The sequence below is a fragment of the Pogona vitticeps genome, chromosome 2, assembly GCF_051106095.1.
Source record: "Pogona vitticeps strain Pit_001003342236 chromosome 2, PviZW2.1, whole genome shotgun sequence".
Taxonomy (NCBI): domain Eukaryota; kingdom Metazoa; phylum Chordata; class Lepidosauria; order Squamata; family Agamidae; genus Pogona; species Pogona vitticeps.
Genome location: NC_135784.1, coordinates 273948974 through 273972300, shown reverse-complemented (window position 1 = coordinate 273972300; position 23327 = coordinate 273948974). Strand labels below are relative to the sequence as shown.

Genomic DNA, 23327 nt, shown 5'->3' with positions numbered 1-23327 from the left:
CTTTATAATTTGTTTTTCTTATGGTTATATTACTGATGCTAAATCTTTTGTTGCTAATTACAAAACATAGTCTTTTTCAGAAATCTCTCTCTGCTAGAAATTTTTGTTTCACACATTTTAGATTCAGTTTAGCAGTTGAATGCAATCATGTATTTTCACTCACTTCATAATGCAGACTGGCACCAGTAGTATGTATAACAGATGGCAACATCCTCCTATTAATTCATAGTTTGGATGGTTAGCCTTGATGAATAAAACAAAATAAATCTGTGACAATTTTAATATTCTTCTACCTCACTTTGTTCAGTCCAGCAAAAACTGCTTGTACCTTCATATATGTATAACAGGCACTTCAAAGAAACAAATGAGGCAATATTTTAAAAAGGCAAGACAGATTCTTTCCTTCTAGCTTCCAAGATACCATGGAATAGGAGAGGGGTATGTGAAAGGAAACAACAAAAATGAGGAACATATTCTTAATTTGGTGAGGTTGCTTAGCTTGGTATGGACGGCTGCTGGACAACGGTTGGGAAGAGGCAAATCCCAATGGGACTGGCTTTTCAGGAGGGCTCGTGGTGGTCCTTCTCTCTCTTCCTCATCCAGTGACATGGTTGCTGAATGAAAGTTGAGAAAAGGCAAAGCCATTTCAGTAGGACTGTTGGCTTTTATTATGTTGTATTAAAACTTTAGTTTTTTCCTTTAAAAAATTATTTAGAATACAGGTATTAACAAATCTACACAATACACAATTGTGCACATTCTTGAGTTAAAAATTCAGACAGAGCTAAGTACCATACCTTTTTATACAAATCATTCACAAAAAGGTTGTCACCGTCGTTCCAGTGTTTTGCTAAGTCTTGGTGTGTAGCAACAAAGAGAAAAGTGATTAAATCTTTATGCAGCAGGCTAGAGTTGTTGTCTAATAAAATGGTTTAGTAAAGTTACTGGTTAGTCTGAGTAGATATTTTGTTAGTAATGCCTTCTTTATGGATTTATAGCCAGAACGGAACTGCTTTGGGACATGGCCATGAGAGGTATGTGCACAAGATCTTAAGTTATTACACCTTCTCCAAAAGAGAGTGAGTCATAGTCTTGTGTGTTATCTAGTTTTACTGGTGTTAAATACTGGCAGTATGAGATTGACTGTGGTTTCTCTTATGATTTCTGAGACTGGCTTCTTATGCCACATTTCTTTCCAAGTCTCTGTAGAGATAAATTGCCTTAGGTCCATGGTCATAATATAGTTGCTTATTTCAATAATATATTGTATATTGAGGATACTTTTGGACTTACAGTAGAACCACAGAACTGAATTGGATCCTGTGGATCATTGAATCCAGCTCCTGTCAAGGAGGCATAGTGGGGAATTGAACTCCCAACCTCTGACTCTACAGCCAGAGACCTAAACCACTGAGCTATTTATATGTTCAAGTGGTTGAATACGTTTCTGTAAGTTTTTCAAAGAGGGTGAGTGTTCTGCTTGTTTTTTAATGACTTTCACGTAAATGAAATGTACAAGTTGATTATTTCAAAACTAGTCTGGGGGTTTCAGGTGGTTTTGTCTTTGATGTGTTGTTCACTAAGCGGTTGGGCAGTCAGGTAAAAAAGTCACAGATCACGTACAAATCTGTTTGCCTCCAATGTTTAAATGAGAAGGGTTTGCCTTGATGGTAGAATAAAGGTTAAAAAATGAGAGAAGACTATTTGGATAATAGTTTCTTTAATCATTTACTCCAGGATTGCATAGTAGTAAACAAAAGAGGTGTATTGATATTTTTGAGTATTGAGAAGTTTGGGGAGGTAAAGATTGTTTCCATTGTGATGCAGTGCTGGCATTTTTCATGTTTGAAAGACTTTTTAGTTCTTTTCTGTGTCTGGTATACTACCTTTATCAGTTGGTAAGTATATTAATGATCTTTATATTTTTGTTCGAAAAAATCTATTGATTAATTTTTGCCAGTTCTGATTGAATTTTGGTGAGAATGTAGTGTGTAGTGTTTGGAACAGATGAGTCGGTTTTGGGAGGATGTTCACTTTAACAGTAGCAATTTTCCCAAGCCAGGAAAACTTTTCTATGCGTTTCAGGAGTTTCTAGCTGTGCTGCTTTTAGCTCTCTCTCTCTCTCTCTCTCTCTCTCTCTCTCTCTGTGTGTGTGTGTGTGTGTGTGTGATGTTCCGTGCCATCAAGTCAGAACTGACTTATAGCAACCCTAATAGGGCTTTCAAAGTAACTGAGATATTTAAAGAATGGTTTTTACCGGTTCCACTCCCCCAGTGAGTTTCCATAGCCAAATGGGGATTCAAATCCTATTTTATCTGTAGGGTCTGATATGTTGTTGCTTTTTCTCTTCATGTTGTATTTCATGTTGTTCAATTATTTTGACCAGTTTATGTTTGTTGGACATATTTTTCTTTTTCTTTTATATTGACAGCTATTCTGGTGCATGTACCTCACTTGACAGCAACAATCAGGACCATCAGCTGTGATTTTTGCATATCAGAGACTTCTCCCATCCTGAGGCTCCCAAATGCTTCTTCTTGGGCAAAAAGGGATCTACAAGGGGAGCCCTGGAACCTGACTGGGTGGGGGGAATAGGAAGTGTAAAATTAGAAACAAAAATGTCTGGCTGACAAATGTCATCAGCCTTGTGTGGGTGCAGCTCTGGCAACTGGATTCTGGCCCTTTTTGGAATTACAGACCAGGTTAAAGTCTGCTGCTAATACGAGAGCACCTTTGCTATTAGATTTTACTGTTTGAAGGATATTATCTGCATGAGAAGGTTAATGCATGTGGGGCAGTATAGTGAGGACATGATACAGTAATATTAAATGAATGGTGCCAATAATGCATCTGTATCCACCCTCCTGATCAATATCGTGGATTGAGAATAAATGGCAATTTTGCACAGATTTGTACCACAGTACCATTTGACTTTGAGTTCACCAAGGCAGAAATTTGCTTTTGTATGTGTGTGTGTGCGTTTCTTGCAGGAAAAGAATCTTGATTTTTTAAGATTTTGTGAAATTTAGCATCTCTGGGTTTTTTGTTTTTATTGTGGCTAACCCTCTTACGTTTAGTATAGCATAGGAAGGCAGTAACAATATAGAGTATCTAGTTTTAGAAATGGATTGTTAGAGAACAACAAGAACAAATACAACTTTCTATCTTGAGAAGTCCTATTTATCTTGGTTCACTTTGACCTTGTACACTTTTCATGCTGGCAGTGCAGACAGGTTAATACTGTAGTAGGTTGTTGTTTTGCATATCTGTTGTTAATTGACAACTACATTAGTAAGGGATGGAAAGCTTATCTGTCACAGAAGTTGCCTTTCAGGTAATCATAGATGGAGCAACCCTAAAGTGGGATGTGTATAGATCTTACAGGTACATGTAGCTTGCATACAGGCAATAATGAGATAAGTTCAAGTTCAAATGGACTTTATACAGCTAGTCTTCTACATGGTCACCATGGTATTTTTTGGATGTTGATTGGGAGACTAGATGGTCCAGTCACCTCCGTTTTCCAGGCATGGGTCTTTTTTGTCATCCTCAAGCAATGGAGGGAAAGTCAAGGTGTCATTTTTCAGACTTCCAAGGAGGTGGTGGGTTTCTAGATGATTGCCTGCTGAGATTTTCCCACTATGTAGGACTGATTGTCACTGGTTATTTTTGAGCTCTTTTAAAACCTAGTTCTTAAGTGTTTATCATAGAATCATAGAAAAGTGAATTTGGAAGGGCCATCTAGTCCAACCCCCTGCTTAACGCATGAATACATATCTGCCAGGTGGTTGTCTAAGTTTCTCTTGAATGCATCCAGTGTTGGCACACTCACCAGCTCCCGAGGTAACTGGTTCCACTGTCTTACTGCTCTAACAGTTAGGAGGTTTTTCCTGATATTCAGCTGAAATCTGGCCTCCTTTAACTTGAGCCCATTGTTACGTGTCCTGCAGTCTGGGATAATTGAGAACAAATCTTGTCCCTCCTCCGTATGACAGCCTTTCAAATATTTGAAAAGTGCTACACCCCTCAGCCTCCTTTTCCAAGGCTAAACATGGTGGATTCTTTCAGCCTTTCCTCATAAGGCTTGGTTTCCAGCCCCCTGATCATCCTTGTTACCCTCCTCTGAACTTGCTCCAATTTGTTAGCATCCTTCTTGATGTGTGGTGTCCAGAACTGGACACAATACTCAAGATGAGGTTTAACCAGTACTAAATAGAGGGGGACTAGCATCTTGCGGGATTTGGAAACTATACTTCTATTAATGCAGCCTAAAATAGCATTAGCCTTTTTTGTAGCCACAGCACACTGTTGGCTCATGTTTAGCTTGTGATCTACAACAATTCCAAGATCCCTCTTGCTCGTCGTTTTGCTGAGCCAGGTATCCCCCATCTTGTAACTGTGCAATTGGTTTCTTTTTCGGAGGTGCAGTACTTTGCACTTATCCCTGTTGAATTTCATTTTGTTGTTTTCGGTCCAGTGCTCCATCCTATCCAGATCATTTTGAATTTTGTTTCTGTCTTTTAGGGTATTAATTATTCTGCCCAATTTGGTATCATCTGCAAATTTCCCAAGCATTCCCTGCACTCCCTCCTCCAAGTCATTAATAAAGATATTGAAGAGCACTGGCCCAGGACTGAGCCTTGGAGTACCCCACTTGTGACCTCCTCCCAGTTAGAGAAGGACCCATTGTCATCACCCTCTGAGTACGATTCTGTAGCCAACTGTGTATCCACCTGACACTTGATCTACCCAGCCCACACACACCTAGTTAGCTTGCTAATCAGGATATCATGAGACACTTTGTCAAAAGCTTTGCTGAAATCAAGATATACTATGTCTACAGCATTCCCTCTGTCTGTCAGGGAAGTTACTTGATCAAAAAAATGAGATCAAATTAGTTTGGCAGGATTTGTTCTTATTTACTGCATTGTTTTCCAACTGCTTGCACAATGACTGCTTTACAATCTGTTCCAGAATAACTCCTTATGTTGAGGAGTATTTGACGAAATCATTCCACTAAAAGTTGCACTGTGTTTTCTCTAGACTCTGGTTCCGGGATCGTGTGAAGCCTGAAGTTCCAATATTGATAACATTTTTCAAAATCTAACTTTAGTTGGAGCGCTTTAGATGTACAGTATTAGTAACAGCTATGATTTTGTTTTTGTAAATCTAGATCTAAGTCATCATTAACTCTTTGGGAGATTGTTGTCAGTTTCTCTGTCATATTCATAGAGTGTGAAGTTTGCAATGCTTAAAGAGTGATTGGCCATTTCTTTATGACCTGCTCATGATATACAGTATTTGTAACAGCAATTGTACTTTCTTTCTTGTTTTGGTCTTTTCTGCTGCCATATTCACAGTTCTGTTTTCTGGCAATTCTACAGCTATTATGTTGTCTTTCAATCCAAAATAGGAAGCCTGATCTTTTTCTTTCAGTCCAGTCACTGCAGGGTGCCTTTCCTTGTGCTTCAGTTGTAGAGTGGGAGAGATAATGATCTGTTAAGTTGCAGTAATTGCTGATGGTGTTTAGTACAGGCAGAGAGAGAGATGGGCTTATGCAACTATCTTGTTTGAGTGAGTCATACACACACCAATTTTTAAAAAAATAATGAATGTCTATGTGTTTTGTTGGAAATACTTGCTAAGTGAATAAATGAGTGTACTTTTCTGGAAAAAAATGGCCAGAATTCTGTGGGTGTTCACATAATGTTTGTATAAGTTGCTATGGTTAATTGATAAGGTACTGGAATGCATCTTGACAGTGCAATCAGGTGGTGACTAGGCACATGACTTAGATGCACCCTGTCACCTTATCAGTTAGCTCTGGTAAGTTATGCAGACATTGAACAACAATAGGATTCTGGGCAGTGTCTGATTGAATGACCCATACTGAGGTCAAGACACAGCTTTAGGTACAAGACTTACTGCACTGAGTGTCTTGTGTAAGTCAGTGGCCAAAATCCTATTGACATAAATTAATTCAGCAGAAGGAGTATGGTGACATCATCCAGACTTTAAATTAATTGAAAGCTTTCTATCTCCCACCTTTCAGGTTCTGAAGCTTCCTAAGGCTCCTTTTTGCATTGAGGAAGCCTATGGGAGCTTCATGGTGGAAAGGGGAGCCTTTATTAGTCAAAAATAGTCACCACATTGCTCCTGGCAGCAGCAATCTGGTAGTGATTTTGGACTATTATTGGCCCCCCTCACCATCCTGATGTTCCCAGTGGCTTGCTCTGGGCAAATGGGAGCACTAGGAAGCCTCAGAACCTGCAAGCGGGGGATAGAAATTTAAATTAAACTTTCCTGGCATCAAATGATGACATCTACAGTAGCTCCTGCCGGCATGAATTTATGCAGGAGAATTGTGCTCACTGTCTTTAACTTCTGTTCCCCATCTCTAGCATATGAACTTTAAGAATCTAAGGGATGAGTATAATAATTATTGCAAATCACTGCATACACTAGAGATGCTATATGAATTATTTATGAAATTGCTGCTTTTCAGGAACATCCATTACTTGGACAGCCTTTCTTTGTACTTCATCCTTGTCGGACAAATGAATTCATGGCTTCTGTTTTATCAAGTTCACATAAACAAAACAGGTAACTAATATCAGTGTGAGTTGTTTAGCTCATTGATTCATTGATTTTATGTCCATTTTTAGATGACTTATGAGAACTATGAACAAATATTTATATGCCTTTCTGATTATGTATGGGCTCTTACTAGAAGAGTCCACAAGTATTTTGAAATGAGACAAATTTAAATTTGAAATTTGAAATGAGACAAATTTAAATTAATAAGACATTATTTCTTAAGGTTGATCTGTATCTCTTACCATAACAGATATGGGCTTGTGGCAAATACTGTACTTGTGTACACTTAGGCCTTAGACATGTCAAGTGCAAGCCCAGATATTTTATTATGACCATTGTTAAACCTATAATTTTCTGGTTTGTCTGCCTTGCTAGTGATATCTCAACTATGAGCCTCTGAAATGGAACATAAAAATGTATAGTTCAAGGTTTTGGTGGGTAGAATAAGATCAATAGACTGAATACACCTTTGGACTAATGTTGTATGACACAGGGATTCTGAGAATTTGAGCTCTTGCTTTTAAAAAAGCAAGATGAAGATGTGGGGTGAAGATCACAAAAAGGTTTGGATACAAGGATCATCTTCCAAATTCCATGGTTTGGATAATCATTCTTGATTACAGAGTAATTTTGTTGGAGTGTACTTGCATAGAATGCTGGAGATTTGGAAAGTTTTATTTAGTCAAGCCAACTACACTGTACCCCTACAGGTCTTAGAGGAATTCAAATAAAATGTTCATATTTATTGACTTTTTCTTTTTGTGTGTGTGTGCTTCATCTAGCTGTAGCTTTTATTTTAGATGTGCTAGGTTTACAGAGAAAGTGTTTCTACAGCTAACATTAATGATTTCATTTTATTGTAGAGCATGAACTAAAATGTCTGTGCAGATACTCAGCATCCTTATAGGAAAGATACAGACCATAGACCTAGCTAGTTGACAAGATACTGGAATGCACTCACCTGGAGAAAGGCTGGACTGAAAGGCTTCTTGATGGGGGATAGGCCAAGCTCTGACCTAGATATGCCTGCTAGAAAAGGAAGTAGGACCCGTGCTTGGTGTATGTTATGGAATTTTTTTCTTCCCCGTAATACATAATAAAAACCATCTGTAATGTCATACAGATTTTATAAAAATCAGTTCCCTTTTAACATGACATCTGAGTTTTAAAGACTATTGATATATATTGCTTTTTGCTGACAGTATAAAACGCTTTTCTTCTTGCTTTGTAGGAATGCAAATTACATAATCACCTGGCTGAGTATTGTAGGCCCAGTTGTGGGTCTCAGTCTGCCTCTTGATTACGCAAAACTCAATTCTGAGCAGAGGATGAGTGCTGATTAAAAAGGTAAAATGGATCTTGCTCAGTTTTTTTTTGTCTGTTTGCTCAAAATGCTTCAGGGTTTAAATTTTGATTCATAAAATATAATACTGGTTTTGTTGTTATGTGCGGTTGGGTTGCTTCCAACTTAGCATGAGCATATAAATCAATGATCCCCTTGGATGCACACCTCTGCATATTGAGGGGTTTTAAGTGTACCAAGGAGCCTGAAGAGCAATGCTGTCAAGAGGCTAGATTTGGTTAGGATTCTGAACTCATAGCAGAGTCACTCAGGGCAGAATGGTCAAAGTTGCATCCATCTTCTTCAGAAACTAACTGCTACATCACCAGAAGAGGATTGATAATTGCAGTGGTGATGGGGCAGAGCAGTTCCTAAAGGCCAGCTACTGGGCAGCAGAATGAAGCGACACAGAGAGGATCTTCCAGAGAAATGGTCATGACACTCAAGCTAACTCTTGTTATTACATTGCAAAAGGAAGCAATGGTGAACCACTTTTGAGTACAGTATTTGTACCTTGAGTTTTCCATGATAAGAGAATTCAAAAATGAAGCAAGAAATAGCGCTGTAAGATAAGGCTTCTAGGTCAGAAGTGAGTCAGTCAGCTGGCTAGCTCAGTGGTTTAACTTATAGGCCATTCTTTTGTATTAGTTGGTTCACCCTTGTTAGGATTTTGATAGATTCAATCTTTTTACCTTGAAATAGCTCTGGTCCATGGGGTCACGAAGAGTCAGACACGACTTAACGACTAAACAACAACAACAACAGCCATGACTGCTACATAAAAGTATGTGGCAGCTCTGAGCTACCTGTACACTACCTTTAGGAACTGTAGCCTTTGCATTTCTGTATTTGACTGGGTGCACTTCAGAGCCATTGTGGTGTAGTGGACAGAGGGATGGCCTAAGAGACCTGGGTTCATATCCTGAATTGGCCATGCAAGCTCACTGAGGGTGTATGGCACTGGTAAAACTGCTTGTTAAATATCTCACATGCCTTGGGAACCCAGCTGGCATTGCTATATTTCAGAAGTGACTGGATGGCATGCAACACACACAGGTGTCCCTATCTACATGGAAGTGTTGCATTTAAACACTGGCAACAATTTTCACGTAGCTTAGAGAAGTCATATAATAAAGAGTGAGTTATCTTAAGTAAGTTTAGCACATATTTAATTCCTTGAGCTGTTCTAAAAATGTTGATAGGTGCACCTTACTTGATTTTTTTTCTCTACTTGTAATTAACTTTTCACTGTTATTATTTCAGATTTTGTACAGAAACACGGTTAATGGTAGAGTATGATTGTACAATTCCAATGATGTGGTTGATCTCATTCTTGAAACTAAAGACAACTGCAAGTCGAACGAACTGTTGAAATCACCATATGTTTCACTGGAGACCCTGTTTCACTGATGTGACAAACAAATCTATGAAACAGTTCTAACTGGAACATGATATATAATCCCATTGGGAAGCAAACATTGATTTGTATAATGGTTTGTTGAACTATTATTTCCCACAAACTGATAGAATAACTGTTTTAGGACAACTTGTGGGGAAAGTAGCAGCTGCCAAAAAGGATCTCTCTGCCTTTACTGTATGGAATGGAATAATGTTTTGCAAATTGTTCCTTTGTTCCTATTTTCGCTGAGCAAGACCTGTTAGCTAAAAATACACAGATTGCTCTGCACATTGCATAACATATGTGTCTTGATAAATTAGTATGCAGTTTCTACATTGATGTATGGATCACACAGAGGCACAATCTACATGCACCTATATAGAAACCGACAATTGGCCATAACCTCCCCACCCAATGTATGCATAATAATTTACACGCAGCAGTTCACACATAGAATCCAACTATATTTGAAAGTGGCCTGCTTGGTTTGTCACGTCTGCCCTGATGATGGGAAAAATGGCAAAGCTATAAAGTTATAATGTAAACTTGCCCCAGAAAGATCTCATGTTTTCCCTGCCTTACCATTTTCTTTTCCTTGGCTCCAATACTAGAACTGAGCAGGAGAGGAAGAAAGATTTCACTCAACCATATGTCCCCTTGATGCTAAAATCTGGGTGGGTGGGTGAGAGTGGGGCAATGTAAACTAAAATAAAATTAGATAAAAGTAATATTGTACTGTTGTCATTTTCACTTTCATATGTGAACAAATGAGAATGTCACTGTGTCTCTTGTCTTCGGGCAGTTTTATTTCTTCAGCAGAAGCTGCCTAATGATAAGCTTCTTTGAAAGAGTGCTTGGAGTCCCCAAAGCTTCAGCCAAGGCAATGCTGTGTGCCTATTACTCGCCTTTATGGTACACATGTATACTTTTTTGTATGTGTGGCTTACTCATTCAGGAGGTTAATTAACAGTTAATTTGTAGAAACAATTAACAACCCCCAGCCAAGATTTTAATTTCACATACTCCTATTTAAACTGAGCCTTGCTCCATGATTGTAATTTCACTGAGATGTACTTTATTCTTAGCTCCATCCCCCACAACTAGAATATCTGTACACACAGAATCACTCTGCATTTGTGACTGGATTGAGTAGGCATCAGTGAATAGATTTAAGGGATCATAAGCATGACCCGAGTGTTCCAGTGTTATAGTGTTTGGATTGAAAGTAAATTCCTCAGAGCTCAATAATTCCTTAAAATCAATAGTTAGAAGGAATTACATGGCAGTTGCTTTCTTCGTCATCTTTTTTTTAAAAAGGCTGAACTTCCTCTTGAGGCAATTTTGGCAGATTACATTACATACTTACAGCTGTTATAATAGTCTTTGGTTTATGAGAAAGGATGATTGCCAAAGCCCAGCAAAAAGTTAGGCATGCTTAAGTCCAGTGAAATCTAAATGCTGTGCATTTAGACCCATATCACACCAAGAGAAATCTCTGCTAATATTTAGTGGATTTCACTTAAATAATAATGCTAATACAGTACCTGAGTGAGAACCAATACGCTGCAGGATAATATCCATGTCAGCCAATTTTGTTTTCTTCTTAACAAGTGTTTTACTCTATGCTAATAGTTGGGTCTGGGCACACCCTCTGAAGCCAAGGCATATTCTCTACCATTGTATCATAGCTGCTTACCAAAAGAAATGAGCTAGACAGAAGGCTCTTGTCAAGTAACTGGAAAATGAGAGGATGATGGTTTTAGTTGCCTCTGAAACTCGTGCTAGGATAGGTGGGCCAGAAAAGAAGGGGGAAATTACCTGTTAATTGGAAGTTTTGTCCAGCTGCGTGTGAGAAGGAATTTCTAAAGTCATAAAACACTCTTGGCAAAACTCTTTCCAGGTACCTAACTAATTAGTGAGAACTGGTTTCAACTCAGAAGAAGGAAGGGGGAAGAAGTGATTTTAGAAAAAGTTGCTCCCTTCTTGAAGTCTCGGGGTGACAGAGAGCCTGATCGATGGAATATCATTGAAAGGTCTGTGTGATGGATATAAAAATGGCACCGGGCTTAGTTTAGCCTAGTTTCTCTTAGGAGAATGCTGTGCTTGCCTGCTGTTTCACTACTTAATTTATACTCTGTTAATTCTCTGGAACTAGGCCGAAGTTCTGTTTCAATGTAAGTACAGTAATTTAGTATAGTTAGCTTTCTTATTTTCTGTGAGAACTGTTCTGAAATTGTCCTAGCCTTTCATCTTTTGAAAACATATTTGCTTATGCATTATTGCTTTGAATGTGCGTTTAGTATTGCTTTTGCTTACCATTTCTCAGAGTGCTATATGTTTGACACTTTCTGGTGTTTGTGTACTCATTGTTTTCAGCTTTAAACATTGTCTTTTGATGATGTAAGCTGCCCTGAGTTCCTTTTAAGGAAGAAAAGCAGGGTAAAATATTTTGAAAGAAAGAAAGCTTGTTAGGATTTGGCTCACAGAGGCTAAGAGTAGAACCCTCAATTATATGCTAAGATAAATTTGCTGGGCACTTTTAGGAGAAAGTCACTCATATTCACTTGGAACTTAATGCTACAAATGTTAGTGTTTAGGGAGGTGTCAAGTGTAGTGACTAGTCAGCTTTTGGAGATCATTTTCAGTTGTGGTTTGATGAGGTAGATGAAATTCCGTTCATCTCACCACATACAGTTGACCTTTCCCCATAGTGATTGGTAAGATGAAGCAGAGATGGGTTGACTGGGTGGATCTAGGAGGTGGTCAATGCCTTATTACAGCAGGGGATGATGTTTTCTGGCTTGAAAGAGATGGTGGTGTGTCCTCTTTTTGAAGAGGACCTCTTTGAACCCAGAGTTATGTGACAACTACTGACGCATTGAAAACATCCCTTTTCGGGCCATGGTTCTTGAACATGTATTGGCTGCGCAGCTTCAGATGTTCTTGGAGGAAATATTATATGGACTCATTTCAGTTGGGTTTCAGTGAGGGTTTGGTACCAAAATGGCCTTAGTTGCAATGACTCCAGGCTAAAGATAGGAAGGTGTGGCCCTGTTGGTTTTCCTGGATCTCTCAGTGGCTTTTGATACCATTGGTCATGGATCCTTTTGGACAGGCTCAGTGGAATGGGAATTGGGGGCTCTATATTATGGTGGTTCCATTCCTGTATTTGGAACTGGTTCCAAAGAGTGGCACTGGGGGACTACTGCTGAGTTGTATAGTGATTAAGTTTGCGGGTGCTGCAGGCTTCCATTCTGTCTCCCATGCTGCTTAATATTTATGTGAAGCCTCTTGGAGACGTCATTAGGAATTTGGAGATTGAGTGCCATCAAGGAAAAATCGAGCAGAGTGTCATCAACATATTGATGGCACTCTGCTCAATTTTTCGTCATCAAGGTTGGCTGAGGCTGTGCAGGTGCTGGAGCAATGTCTAGAGATTGTAATAGGCTCAATGAGGGCCAGTAGACTGAAGCTGAATCTCAACAAGATGGAGACTCTGTGGTTCAGTGGTTGGGTAGGAAATCCGTACTGTATGGAGTCTCACTTCTCCTGAAGGAGGAGGTGCGTTGTTTAAGGGTATTCCGGACCAACATTCCTGCCTTTGGGGGAGCGGAAGATCTTCTGCCTGCCACAATCTCACTGGGTGAGAGACAGTAAGAACTGTGGCTGGGCTGTTGCCAACTGCCATCCGGAGTTTGGCTCTATCCCCCTCCGTTTTCCAGGACTAGGCCCTGCTACTCCTGATTGCCTCACCCCTCCCCAACATCAGCCACCTGGCTTAGGGTGAGTGAAGGCTTTTAAGCCGAAGGTGTTCTCAGGACCTCACCGGACTAACATTCCTGCCTTTGGGGGAGCGGAAGATCTTCTGCCTGCCACAATCTCACTGGGTGAGAGACAGTAAGAACTGTGGCTGGACTGTTGCCAACTGCCATCCGGAGTTTGGCTCTATCCCCCTCCGTTTTCCAGGACTAGGCCCTGCTACTCCTGATTGCCTCACCCCCCCCCAACATCAGCCACCTGGCTTGGGGTGAGTGAAGGCTTTTAAGCCGAAGGTGTTCTCAGGGCCTCACCGGACCAACATTCCTGCCTTTGGGGGAGCGGAAGATCTTCTGCCTGCCACAATCTCACTGGGTGAGAGACAGTAAGAACTGTGGCTGGGCTGTTGCCAACTGCCATCCGGAGTTTGGCTCTATCTCCCTCTGTTTTCCAGGACTAGGCCCTGCTACTCCTGATTGCCTCACCCCCCCCCAACATCAGCCACCTGGCTTAGGGTGAGTGAAGGCTTTTAAGCCGAAGGTGTTCTCAGGGCCTCACCGGACCAACATGAAAGATGGCGCTGGCGCTGGGCGACTAGCGTTTTCTCTCACCGCTCCAGCTCGCCGCCTGGGACTTCTTCTCTTTTCTTCTCTTTTCTTTTCCATTTTCTTTTTCTGTTTTTTCTTCTTCTCCTTTCTTGTCCCCCTCTTTTTCCCCTGTTTGCCTGGAGCTGGTTTCTCCCGACGGTGCTAAAACTTACCGGGAGAGTTGCGGAGAGTCGCGGAGCGTGGGACTGAGGCTGGCTGGACCCTGGAGGTGAGGAGGCTGCGGCTCGAGACGCGCTGTGGAGGTGTGGAGTCGCGGGGGTCCGCAGCCGGCTTGTTGCTGGGGGGTCCGGGAGCCAGGAGGTCCTGCTGTTCTCCCCGACGGGGCCGGTCCTGGGGAGTGACTGGAGCGAACGGAGTCAAGTGGAGTCCGAGCCCTGAATACAGCGGTCCGTGGCTGGAGGTTCTTTGCGCAGCCCTGCTTGGCCCTGGAGGATTTGGTGTAGTTTCTTTGCGGGGGACTGATTGACTGGTGACCGGAGGCCGGCGGGATCCCCGACGAGTGGATGGAGTGGGGGGATCGGAGCCGACCAGAGCCAGGAGAGTGTAACGTTGTCCTGGGAGCCTGGGGAAACTGCGGGTTCGCCAGGACGCCGGAGCTCCTGCGAGCCGGTGCCATGTTGGCGGCCCTTTTCTCTGTTTTCGGCTACCCCGCTTGTTGCTGTTCCTTATCTAACAAAGGTGTTCCCCAAATTGACTTTCCAAAGTTGGGAACGGCAGGGACTAAGCCTTTACCATCTTGGCTTTTGACGCTTTTGCCCAGGCTCGGAACTAATATCAACGTGGGCTCAGAACTAACAACCAAGATCTGTGAGCCTCTCCCCATGAGCAAGAACTATAAATTAGCCCCACCATTGAGTCCAACGACAAGGCTACAGGGTAGAAAAGTGCAATCTTCGAGCACATGTGGGGGATAACTGTGTTATTCTGTCATTAGTATTTTTCCCCCCATTTTATTGTATTATTTTTGATTATTTTATTTCATTTTACTTTAATTATTACTAAGTTTGATTTGTTGTTATATGTGTGCTTTTTCTTTTTTAATGGTGTATTTAGTTAGTCTTTGTATTGTAAAAATTTTGATTTGTTAAATTGTATTAAGTTATTAGTTTTTCTCTTTCCTTTTCTTCTATTTTTCCTTTCGTCATGGAATGGAGGGCCTGCCTTCCCAGCGAGGGGCCACAAAACATCTCTGTGATTACGGGTAGAGGGCGATATGGCTTTGGCTCCGTCCCTACTCGTGTTAGAAGAACTATGAACAGATGTTTAAAGGCTGTTCCTTGTTCTGAGACGGAGACCAACCCCCAGTACCGAGGTAGCCAGACCAGCCAGCCCTCTACTCTACGCCTGGTGTTGTTGAATGCCAGGTCTGTATCTAATAAAACCCAGCTAATTTACGATCTTATTCTGGAGGAAGATGCAGACCTGGCTTGCATAACCGAAACATGGATTGGCGGAGAGGGGGGTCCCCCCCTAGCCCTCATTTGCCCGCCCGGTTATGCTGTCCAACACCAGGGTAGACTAGAGGGACGGGGGGGGGGAGTAGCTATCGTTTACAAGTCTACCCTAGAGGTAGTTAGGCGCTCCTCGGTGGTAAAGCCGGGTCTTGAGGCCCTCCACGTGTGGATTGGGGCTAGGGACGGAATTGGGATCTTGCTGGGTTACCGTGCTCCCCGCGACCCAGCCATTTCCCTTCCGGAGCTGGTGGACTTTGTCTCCGCGGCATTGCTGGGTTCCCCGAGACTATTGGTCCTGGGGGACTTCAACATGCATGCGGGGGCAGAGGCTTCCGGACCAGCTCTTGAGTTCCTGGAGACCATGGCCTTCTTGAACATGTCCCAGCATGTCAACGGCTCTACACACGTGGGCGGCCACACACTAGACCTGGTTTTTTCCACCAACGGGAGTGAGAGTGGTCCGATGGTGACTGACCTCGAGTCGGTTCCCTTGTCATGGTCGGATCACCACCTAATAAAATGTGTCATCAAGATGGCTCTCCCCCCTCGCAGGGAGCAGGGACCTATTGTCATGGTCCGCCCTCGAAGGCTACTGGATCCGATTGGATTCCAGGATGCCATGAGAGGAGTTACGGCTGACCTGGCTGGTGCTCCTGTCGAGGCACTGGTTGACGGCTGGTTCACCGCCGCGGCTAGTGCCGTAGACACGATCGCGCCTAAACGCCCTCTCCGCCGCAGAGATCGCCCGGCGCCCTGGTTTAACCAGGATCTCCGGGCGTCGAAGCGGGTCAGGAGACGGCTAGAGCGCAAATGGAGAAAGGACCCGACGGGTTTCAATCGTATAGCTGTTAAGGTCGCTACTAACCTTTACCAGGCTAAGGTAAAGGCTGCCAGTCGAACTTACCTCGCTAACCGGATAAGCGAGGCGTCTAACCAGCAGGCGGAATTATTCCGTATAGTACGCGACCTATCCGGAATTGGCCCGGGTGATAGGCCTCCCCCTAGTTTTACACCGGACCAATTTGCAGCATTTTTTAAATCTAAAGTGGAGGCCATCCGTCGGGACCTCGCTCCTTTTTTGAATACAGCGAGTCGAGTTGAGCTGTCCAGCGCTCCGTCTTGTCCGGTGATTTTTGATACCTTTCAGCCTGTTTCGTCCGATACTGTCGCCAGGACGCTTGATCGCTGTCGTGCCACCACCTCCTCCTTGGATCCTTGCCCGGCCTGGCTAATCAAAGCAGCCAGGCCTTCAACAACGGAATGGGCTACTGTAATAATTAATCGGTCTTTCCTTGAGGGCAGATTTCCCTCTGCCCTCAAGGAAACACTCATTAGGCCCATTAGAAAGAAACCTAGTTTGGCGGCGGACGAAATTGGCAATTATAGGCCCGTCGCCAATGTTTCTTTCTTAAGCAAGGTAGTCGAGAGGGTGGTGGCTGATCAGCTTCAGGCGTTCCTGGATGAAACAGATGCCCTGGATCCATTCCAGTCGGGCTTCAGGCCGCGCCACGGAACAGAAACGGCATTGGTCGCCCTGTGTGATGACCTATTGAGGGAGGCCGACAGGGGCAAAATGTCTCTGCTGGTCCTCCTCGATATCTCAGCGGCCTTTGATACCATTGACCACGGTATCCTCCTGGGGAGGCTCACCGAGTTGGGAATAGGTGGCCAGGCTTTCGCCTGGCTCCGTTCCTTCTTGGAGGACCGCCCCCAGAGAGTACAGCTTGGGGAGAATGTCTCGGCCCCGTGGAACTCCAACTGTGGGGTTCCACAGGGGTCGATTATCTCCCCAATGCTGTTTAACATCTATATGAGGCCGCTGGGGCGGGTCATCAGGGGGTGTGGAGCGATGTGCCATCAATATGCGGATGACACGCAGCTCTACATCTCCTTTTTTCCAACTGCAGGAGATGCCGTTCTGTCCCTTCAGCGTTGCCTGGGGACCGTATTGGAATGGATGCAGGAGAACGGGCTGAGGCTGAACCCGGACAAGACGGAGGTACTGAGGGTGGGCGCTCCCACAGTTGGGGACTTGGGAAACTCCCTCACTTTTGGGGGTGTGACTCTGCCCGCCAGGGATGGGGTCCGCAGCTTGGGGATCCATCTGGACCCGGCGCTCACTATGGAATCTCAGGTGGCGTCTGTGGTCCGTACCGCTTTTTTCCATCTTAGGCGGATAGCCCAGCTGCGACCCTACCTTGATGTGGGGGCGCTTACTACCTTGGTGCATGCGCTCGTAATCTCAAGATTAGACCACTGTAATGCGCTCTACGTGGGGCTACCTTTGAGGTTGCTGCGGAAACTACAGGTGGTGCAGAATGCTGCGGCCAGATTACTTAGTGGAGTGAGAAGATTCCAACATATCTCGCCCACTCTGGCCGCACTGCATTGGCTGCCCATCCGATTCCGCATCGACTTCAAAGTGTTGATGCTTACCTATAAAGCCCTAAACGGTTTAGGACCTCGATACTTGGTGGAACGCCTTCTCCCACCAAGATCTACCCGTGTCACTCGTGCGAGCCAGGAGGTGAGGCTGAGGAGCCTAACGCCGAGAGAGGCCCGGAAGGAGAAGACCAGAAATCGGGCCTTCTCGGCGGTGGCTCCTCGTCTCTGGAACAACTTACCTCCTGAGATTCGCGTGGCTCCCTCGCTGGACATTTTTAAGAAACAACTAAAAACATTGATGTATAGGCAGGCTTTCCCAACAGAAAACTCCTGACGATTTTTCTTTTCTTATATCTTTCTTTGATTTCTATTTTAGTCCAGGTGCAATGTTTTAAAATTATATTGTTTCTTTTATTGTAAGCCGCCTAGAGTGGGCTAATATGTCCAGATAGGCGGGATAGAAATAAAATAAATAAATAAATAAATAAATTCATCTTTGTCAGCAAAATGGCTCAGAGTGCTGGGGCAGTTGGGACTGGTTTGCCGGCTATGGCAATTCATGGACAGGGATAAACTGGCCCCAGTAATCCATGCCCTGGTAATCTCCCGCTTCGACTACTACAGTGCATGCTATGTGTGGCTACCTTTGAAGATGTTATATATGCTGCAACAAGTGCAGTATGTAGCAGCTAACAGGAACATCTTTCAAAACCCACATGATATCAGTTCTGAAGGATTTGCACTGGCTGCCAGTATGCTTCTGGTCTGAGTTCAAGGCAATGTTCCCTCTAAGCTGTGTGCACACACTTGCCCACAGAGCTCCATCGGGGTTGTGCACAGACAGACAGCAGCCAGTGTGTTTATTTCCTATTTTGAGTGAAGCCCTGCCCACCCTTACACACACAGTGAGGCTCCCATACCAGAAACTTAGAGTGAACATTTGTTTCAAGTATTGATGCTGACTTGAAAAGCCCTAAATGACTTGGGACCTGAAAATCTGAAGGAGTGCCTCTCCTTATATACACTTGCCCAATCACTAAGATCAGCTGGGGAGGCCCTTCTCTGTGCCCCACCACTGAGAAGTTCATTATGTGAAGACCTGTTGTTACTGTTTTGTGCCATCAACTCAGAACTGGCATATAATGACCCTAATAGGTTTTAACTGTTCCCATCCCCCATTGAATTTCCATGACTGAATGGAATATCCTTTGAGTTCTAGTCCATCATTCTATCCACTACATCACAGTGGGTGAGGGGGAGCTTTTTTGGCTATAGCACTCTGACTGTGGAATGCCCTCACCTCAGAGACTTGATTGGCGATGGCATTGGCATCATTTTAATGCCAAGTCAAAACATGTGCATTAGAGCCTTTTGGACATTGTGGTCTGCATGATTTTTGGGGTAGATTTTATGTTTTAAATTTGTATTTTAAACTGTTTAAATAGCTTATATTTGTAAACTGCTTTATATGGCTCTGTAACCTGCCCTAAGATCCTATATAAAGGGCAGGCTATAAATGTTTATTTATTTTATTTATTTATTTTATTTATACCCCACCTATCTGGTCATTTTGACCACTCTAGGCAGTTTATTGAAATGTTTTCAATAAGTAAGTTTTTTGGGTGCCTAAAGTTCTGTTGTTTTTGCTGTGATAAAATCACACAGCTACCCTCTTAATTTAATTTAGGCAAATATATGATCAGTACGATGTGTGCAAGTAGAGGAATTTAGCCTTTTGCCCCTTGAATGTTATAAATTTAATGTATATTTCTGTTTATTTATTTTAATCTGGAGTATATTCTATACTTTGAAGGGAAAGTAGTTTCGCAAGAAAAAGATGCTTTTATGGGGTTTATTTAAAACAAGTAGTGAGATATCTGGCTCTGTTCCATCTGTTTCTAGCTGGTTCAGTAGAGTTAGTTCATCTAGTCATTGGGGGTTTTCCTTGAACATGTGGAAATCACCAGGATGGCAAAAAGCCAGTGATTCCACAATAAGATCAAAGATTGCTTTTAAAAGTAAATTCAGACCATAGGTTGATACAAGCTCATGTTAAGCATGAAATTAAAAGGCCTGTTCATTGCTAAAGTTACTGCTAGTAAATAGATTCCAGAGAATTGTCTGCAAAGTTCTGTTGGTTGAAATGGAGATTCCCCATCATCTTTCCTATTGCAATGCATCTCCCCCAGAGCCCCTCCTTTGTGAGTCTGGAAGTGGAAAATTGTAGTAATGGGGAAGGTGGCTTATATGAAGGGGGGCTTTCTGAATTCTGCCCACTCTATTTTTAGTTATCAGCTTTACTATTCATTTAACTACTAGTTTTTTTTCTTAATATACGAATAAAAAATCTTTGCTGGACAAAACAGTCATTCTCATCTGTAATGAATTTTGGGTGTCCAGCTGCTGTCACTCTAGCCAATAATAAAACTTAGTTTTGTGGAGAAAAATTTGCATCCTTGGTGTTTATGCCAGTAGTTTAATTGGAAAGATGGCAATGGAAAAGTTTATGCTTGGGGTTTAACATACAGTAAGTAATTAGAGGAGGTATTACAATGCAAACCTACCTCTGTTTATTTGAAAGGTAAGTCTTACTGTATATGATGGCATTTATTCCCTAATAAATGCATTTAGAAGTGGAAATGCAAAGCCACTTTTTAAAAGAACATTTCTAGACACTATTTGATATTATAGCTACTTAAAAAAACATGGAAATCATATTAAAATACATCTGCAGCAATACATCTGCAAAAATATAGCATGGCAGGAATAAAGTTTTATCCTAACCATCTTTTTGGTATAGTAGCTTTCTAAAATACAAACCATACAACATCATCACCACCTATTGATTATTTTTCCTGAAAGTTTAAACAGTGTGTTCAACCTATTGATGGATCTTTGTGCTTCTTAGAGACACATATGTATTAACTGATGCAATTCCAGAAGGAGAATTTTTAACAATAACGTTGTTACACTTCTTGTTTTAGACAACTGCTGAAAAGTTATCTTTGCTACTTTATGTCTGCACATATAATCCATTGATGCTAGTAGGGCATCCAGCTATGATATGATGAAATGTTCCTTTAGATTCATACAGGCCCTACATATATCACTTACATGTTGCATCATAATTATTTTCTAATGTGTCAGGCTAATTTAAGCCACAATTTTGATTGCTGCTTATTGATACTATCATCCAGGAGGTAACTGGGGTGACGTGCTATGGAACTTTTATTAATGTAGGTTAGTTCTCACATGCAAGTTGTAATACTGTTAATTCTTTTTCATTTCCTACCGTCATCTGATAAAGTAAAACTGTGGTCCCATGGAAGTAGTTTCAAAGCTTGACTGATTGACCTATACAGAGAACCTTGAGGTCAACCCAGCCTGTGCATGCGTATGCTTTGTGGTAAATAAAGGCGGCCCATATATTCTTTTGGGCGATGACGCTGGTGTTTTGACAGGAGGCCTCCGATTTTCATACTTAAAAGCCTTAAGATCACTGCCCAATCCACAATGTTTCAGTACTTGAATTACCCAGGTATATGTTAGCAAGAGTCTTTACTTTTGCTTGAAATTCTGTTTTGAGTACCAACTTCATTCTGTCATAATACATGTTCCTTAATAGTGACTTCTCTTATCAGTTTTTTAGATCCTCAAAATTTCAAGAAGGTATGAGTGGGGCACAGAATTAAATGCCTTATGGTAATATCAGTATAAACAACTGCTAAATTTCTAGCGATCCTGCGAGCCTGATTCAATCAATATCCTGGAATCAATAGTAAACAGTTCCTTACAGTCATAGGATTTCTTAATGAAGTCTCTGTGTTGGCGTGTTAGGATGTGGTTGCATTCAAGAAGTAATAGGGAAGTAATAGATCTTAACAGCTTGAAAAATGTGGGCAAGTAAGTGATAGGTCAGTTATTTTTAGGATTAAAACAATCACCAGATTTCTAAAGAAGACAGGTTCTTGAGTGAAAAAATTTAGGATCAGGGTTGCCAAGCTTCATTTTAAAAATTACAAGACAGCATATTGTGTATGCCTAGTCTACGTAATTGCTACAATTGCCCCATGTGATTATGAGATGAGAAAAAGCCCTTCAGGGTAATATCATAGTGGAGGCAAATACATATTTTCTCCTTTTGATGGTCATCTTTCCAAGCACACATATCTGTCAGAACCTGGCAGATTATGACATATCCTTCAGGCATCAGACATGAAAACAAAGCATGATTATCTCACAGTGATCAATTGCAAAACAAAAGCAGAGTACTTTGCTAAATCTAGGTTGATACAATCTCCTGTTAAGAGTTAACAGTCTTTTCCTCTTAAGGGAGATGTGTCCCTAACTGCATCACTTAGTTTACCTCAGAAATGAGATCTGATTTCTTCCAACTTGTTCCATGCTTCTGCTGTGCTATCCTTTTGTGGTATAGCCAGTGCTTGGAAAGTTGCTTTTGGAAACTAATTACCGGTAATTCCCATTCCTGGTTGCAAAATTTGAGAAGGTACTGTACAGTGTTTTAAAAGTACTTGTTGTGTGATGTTACTTTACCATTACTATTCATTCCATTTCAAAAGAAAAAAAAATCCTTGATAAAAGAATGGCATTGAATTTGAAAAAAAATCCTATTAAAATGCCTGTAGAATATTCTTTTAAAATGTTTAAAAGTAAATAGAAAATGCTATTTTTATTACACCAACATAGAAATTTTGTTGACATTTACTTTCTTATTTTTGAAATGTGCCATTGTTCTGACCTTCTTACTAAACAGATGACTTGCTGCTACTACCTTACTTTTATGTTGTTGGTTCTAGGCTATAGATGCAGCAAGGGAGTATAGGAGATATGAAAATTAATTTACTCCACAACAGATGGCATAAAGGGATTAGATTTCTGAAGAACTCTATATACGTATTTTTTTTTCTAATTTTGTCTTGACATACTGCATTCTTGTAAGAACCATGTTCTAGGGCACAAGAGAGCAACTGTGGCCCTGCAAATGTTTTAAAGCAGCAACTCCCTTAATAACTACCATTGGCAGTTCTGTGCAAGGCTGATGGGAGTTTTCGGCCACAGTCATTTAGCTTGCCTGCTCCATCTCTATAGTTGGGTGGAAAGACTCATTTACATAAGTAGAAACGGTATTAATATGGATGCCCGAACTGAACAGCTTTCCTTTCTGACTGTCACCTCGCATTGCATCAAATGCCAGACTAGAATGTCTTATGATAGTTCAGTAGCAAGGACAGTTCAGAAAAGCCACAGTGTGTGAGCAGAATATGGCAACATTTTACAAAGAAGAAGAAATACAGTACATACGATGTTGTGGAGAAGGACATTAGTAGGTTCTCCAAAATGGAATGGTCTAACTACATGTCTTTGCTACGGAGTGGCTCTGCTAAGATGCACTGTGACAACATGAGATGTTCACTTGGTGCACAGTGTAGGGTATCCATTTCTGTTTCAGCTTCAAGGTTCTGGTTTTAACATATAAAGCCCTAAATGGTTTGGGACTTCAGTACATGGCAGAACGCCTACTTGCAGCAGGCACTGGCCGTCCTTCCTGTATATTCCAGGTCAGATGGCTGAGGACATTAACTCCAAGGGAGGCCTGGAAGGAGAAAACAAGGAAACGCCTTCTGAGGCCTTCGCCTGAGAACCTTGAAGAAATCCCTCAACATTTTCTTATTCTCACAGGCTTTCCAAAATATTCCACCTGAGCAGCCTCATGAGGCCATTAGTCTATCTTTTAAACTGCCACCTGTTTTTAAATATAATTTTAA

At 41.9% G+C, this 23327-nt stretch overlaps 1 protein-coding gene and 1 long non-coding RNA gene across 4 annotated transcripts in view; one reads left to right on the top strand and one right to left on the bottom strand.

The window, feature by feature from the left end:
* The window catches only part of ATG10 (autophagy related 10), a 119827-nt gene extending 109761 nt beyond the window's left edge, over positions 1-10066 (top strand). For 2 of the 3 annotated variants that reach the window (XM_020790329.3, XM_020790327.3), the window contains 3 exons: positions 6506-6603; positions 7829-7944; positions 9203-10066. In XM_020790329.3, coding sequence (XP_020645988.2) covers positions 6506-6603; positions 7829-7940 — 210 coding nt within the window. In that variant the 3' untranslated portion in view covers positions 7941-7944; positions 9203-10066. Of the gene's footprint in view, positions 1-6505; positions 6604-7460; positions 7657-7828; positions 7945-9202 lie in introns of all 3 variants that reach the window. The other variant, XR_012084495.2, reaches the window with a different exon arrangement.
* The window catches only part of LOC144587055 (uncharacterized), a 663623-nt gene that overhangs the window by 63162 nt on the left and 577134 nt on the right, over positions 1-23327 (bottom strand). The gene's annotated exons all lie outside the window — the stretch shown is intronic.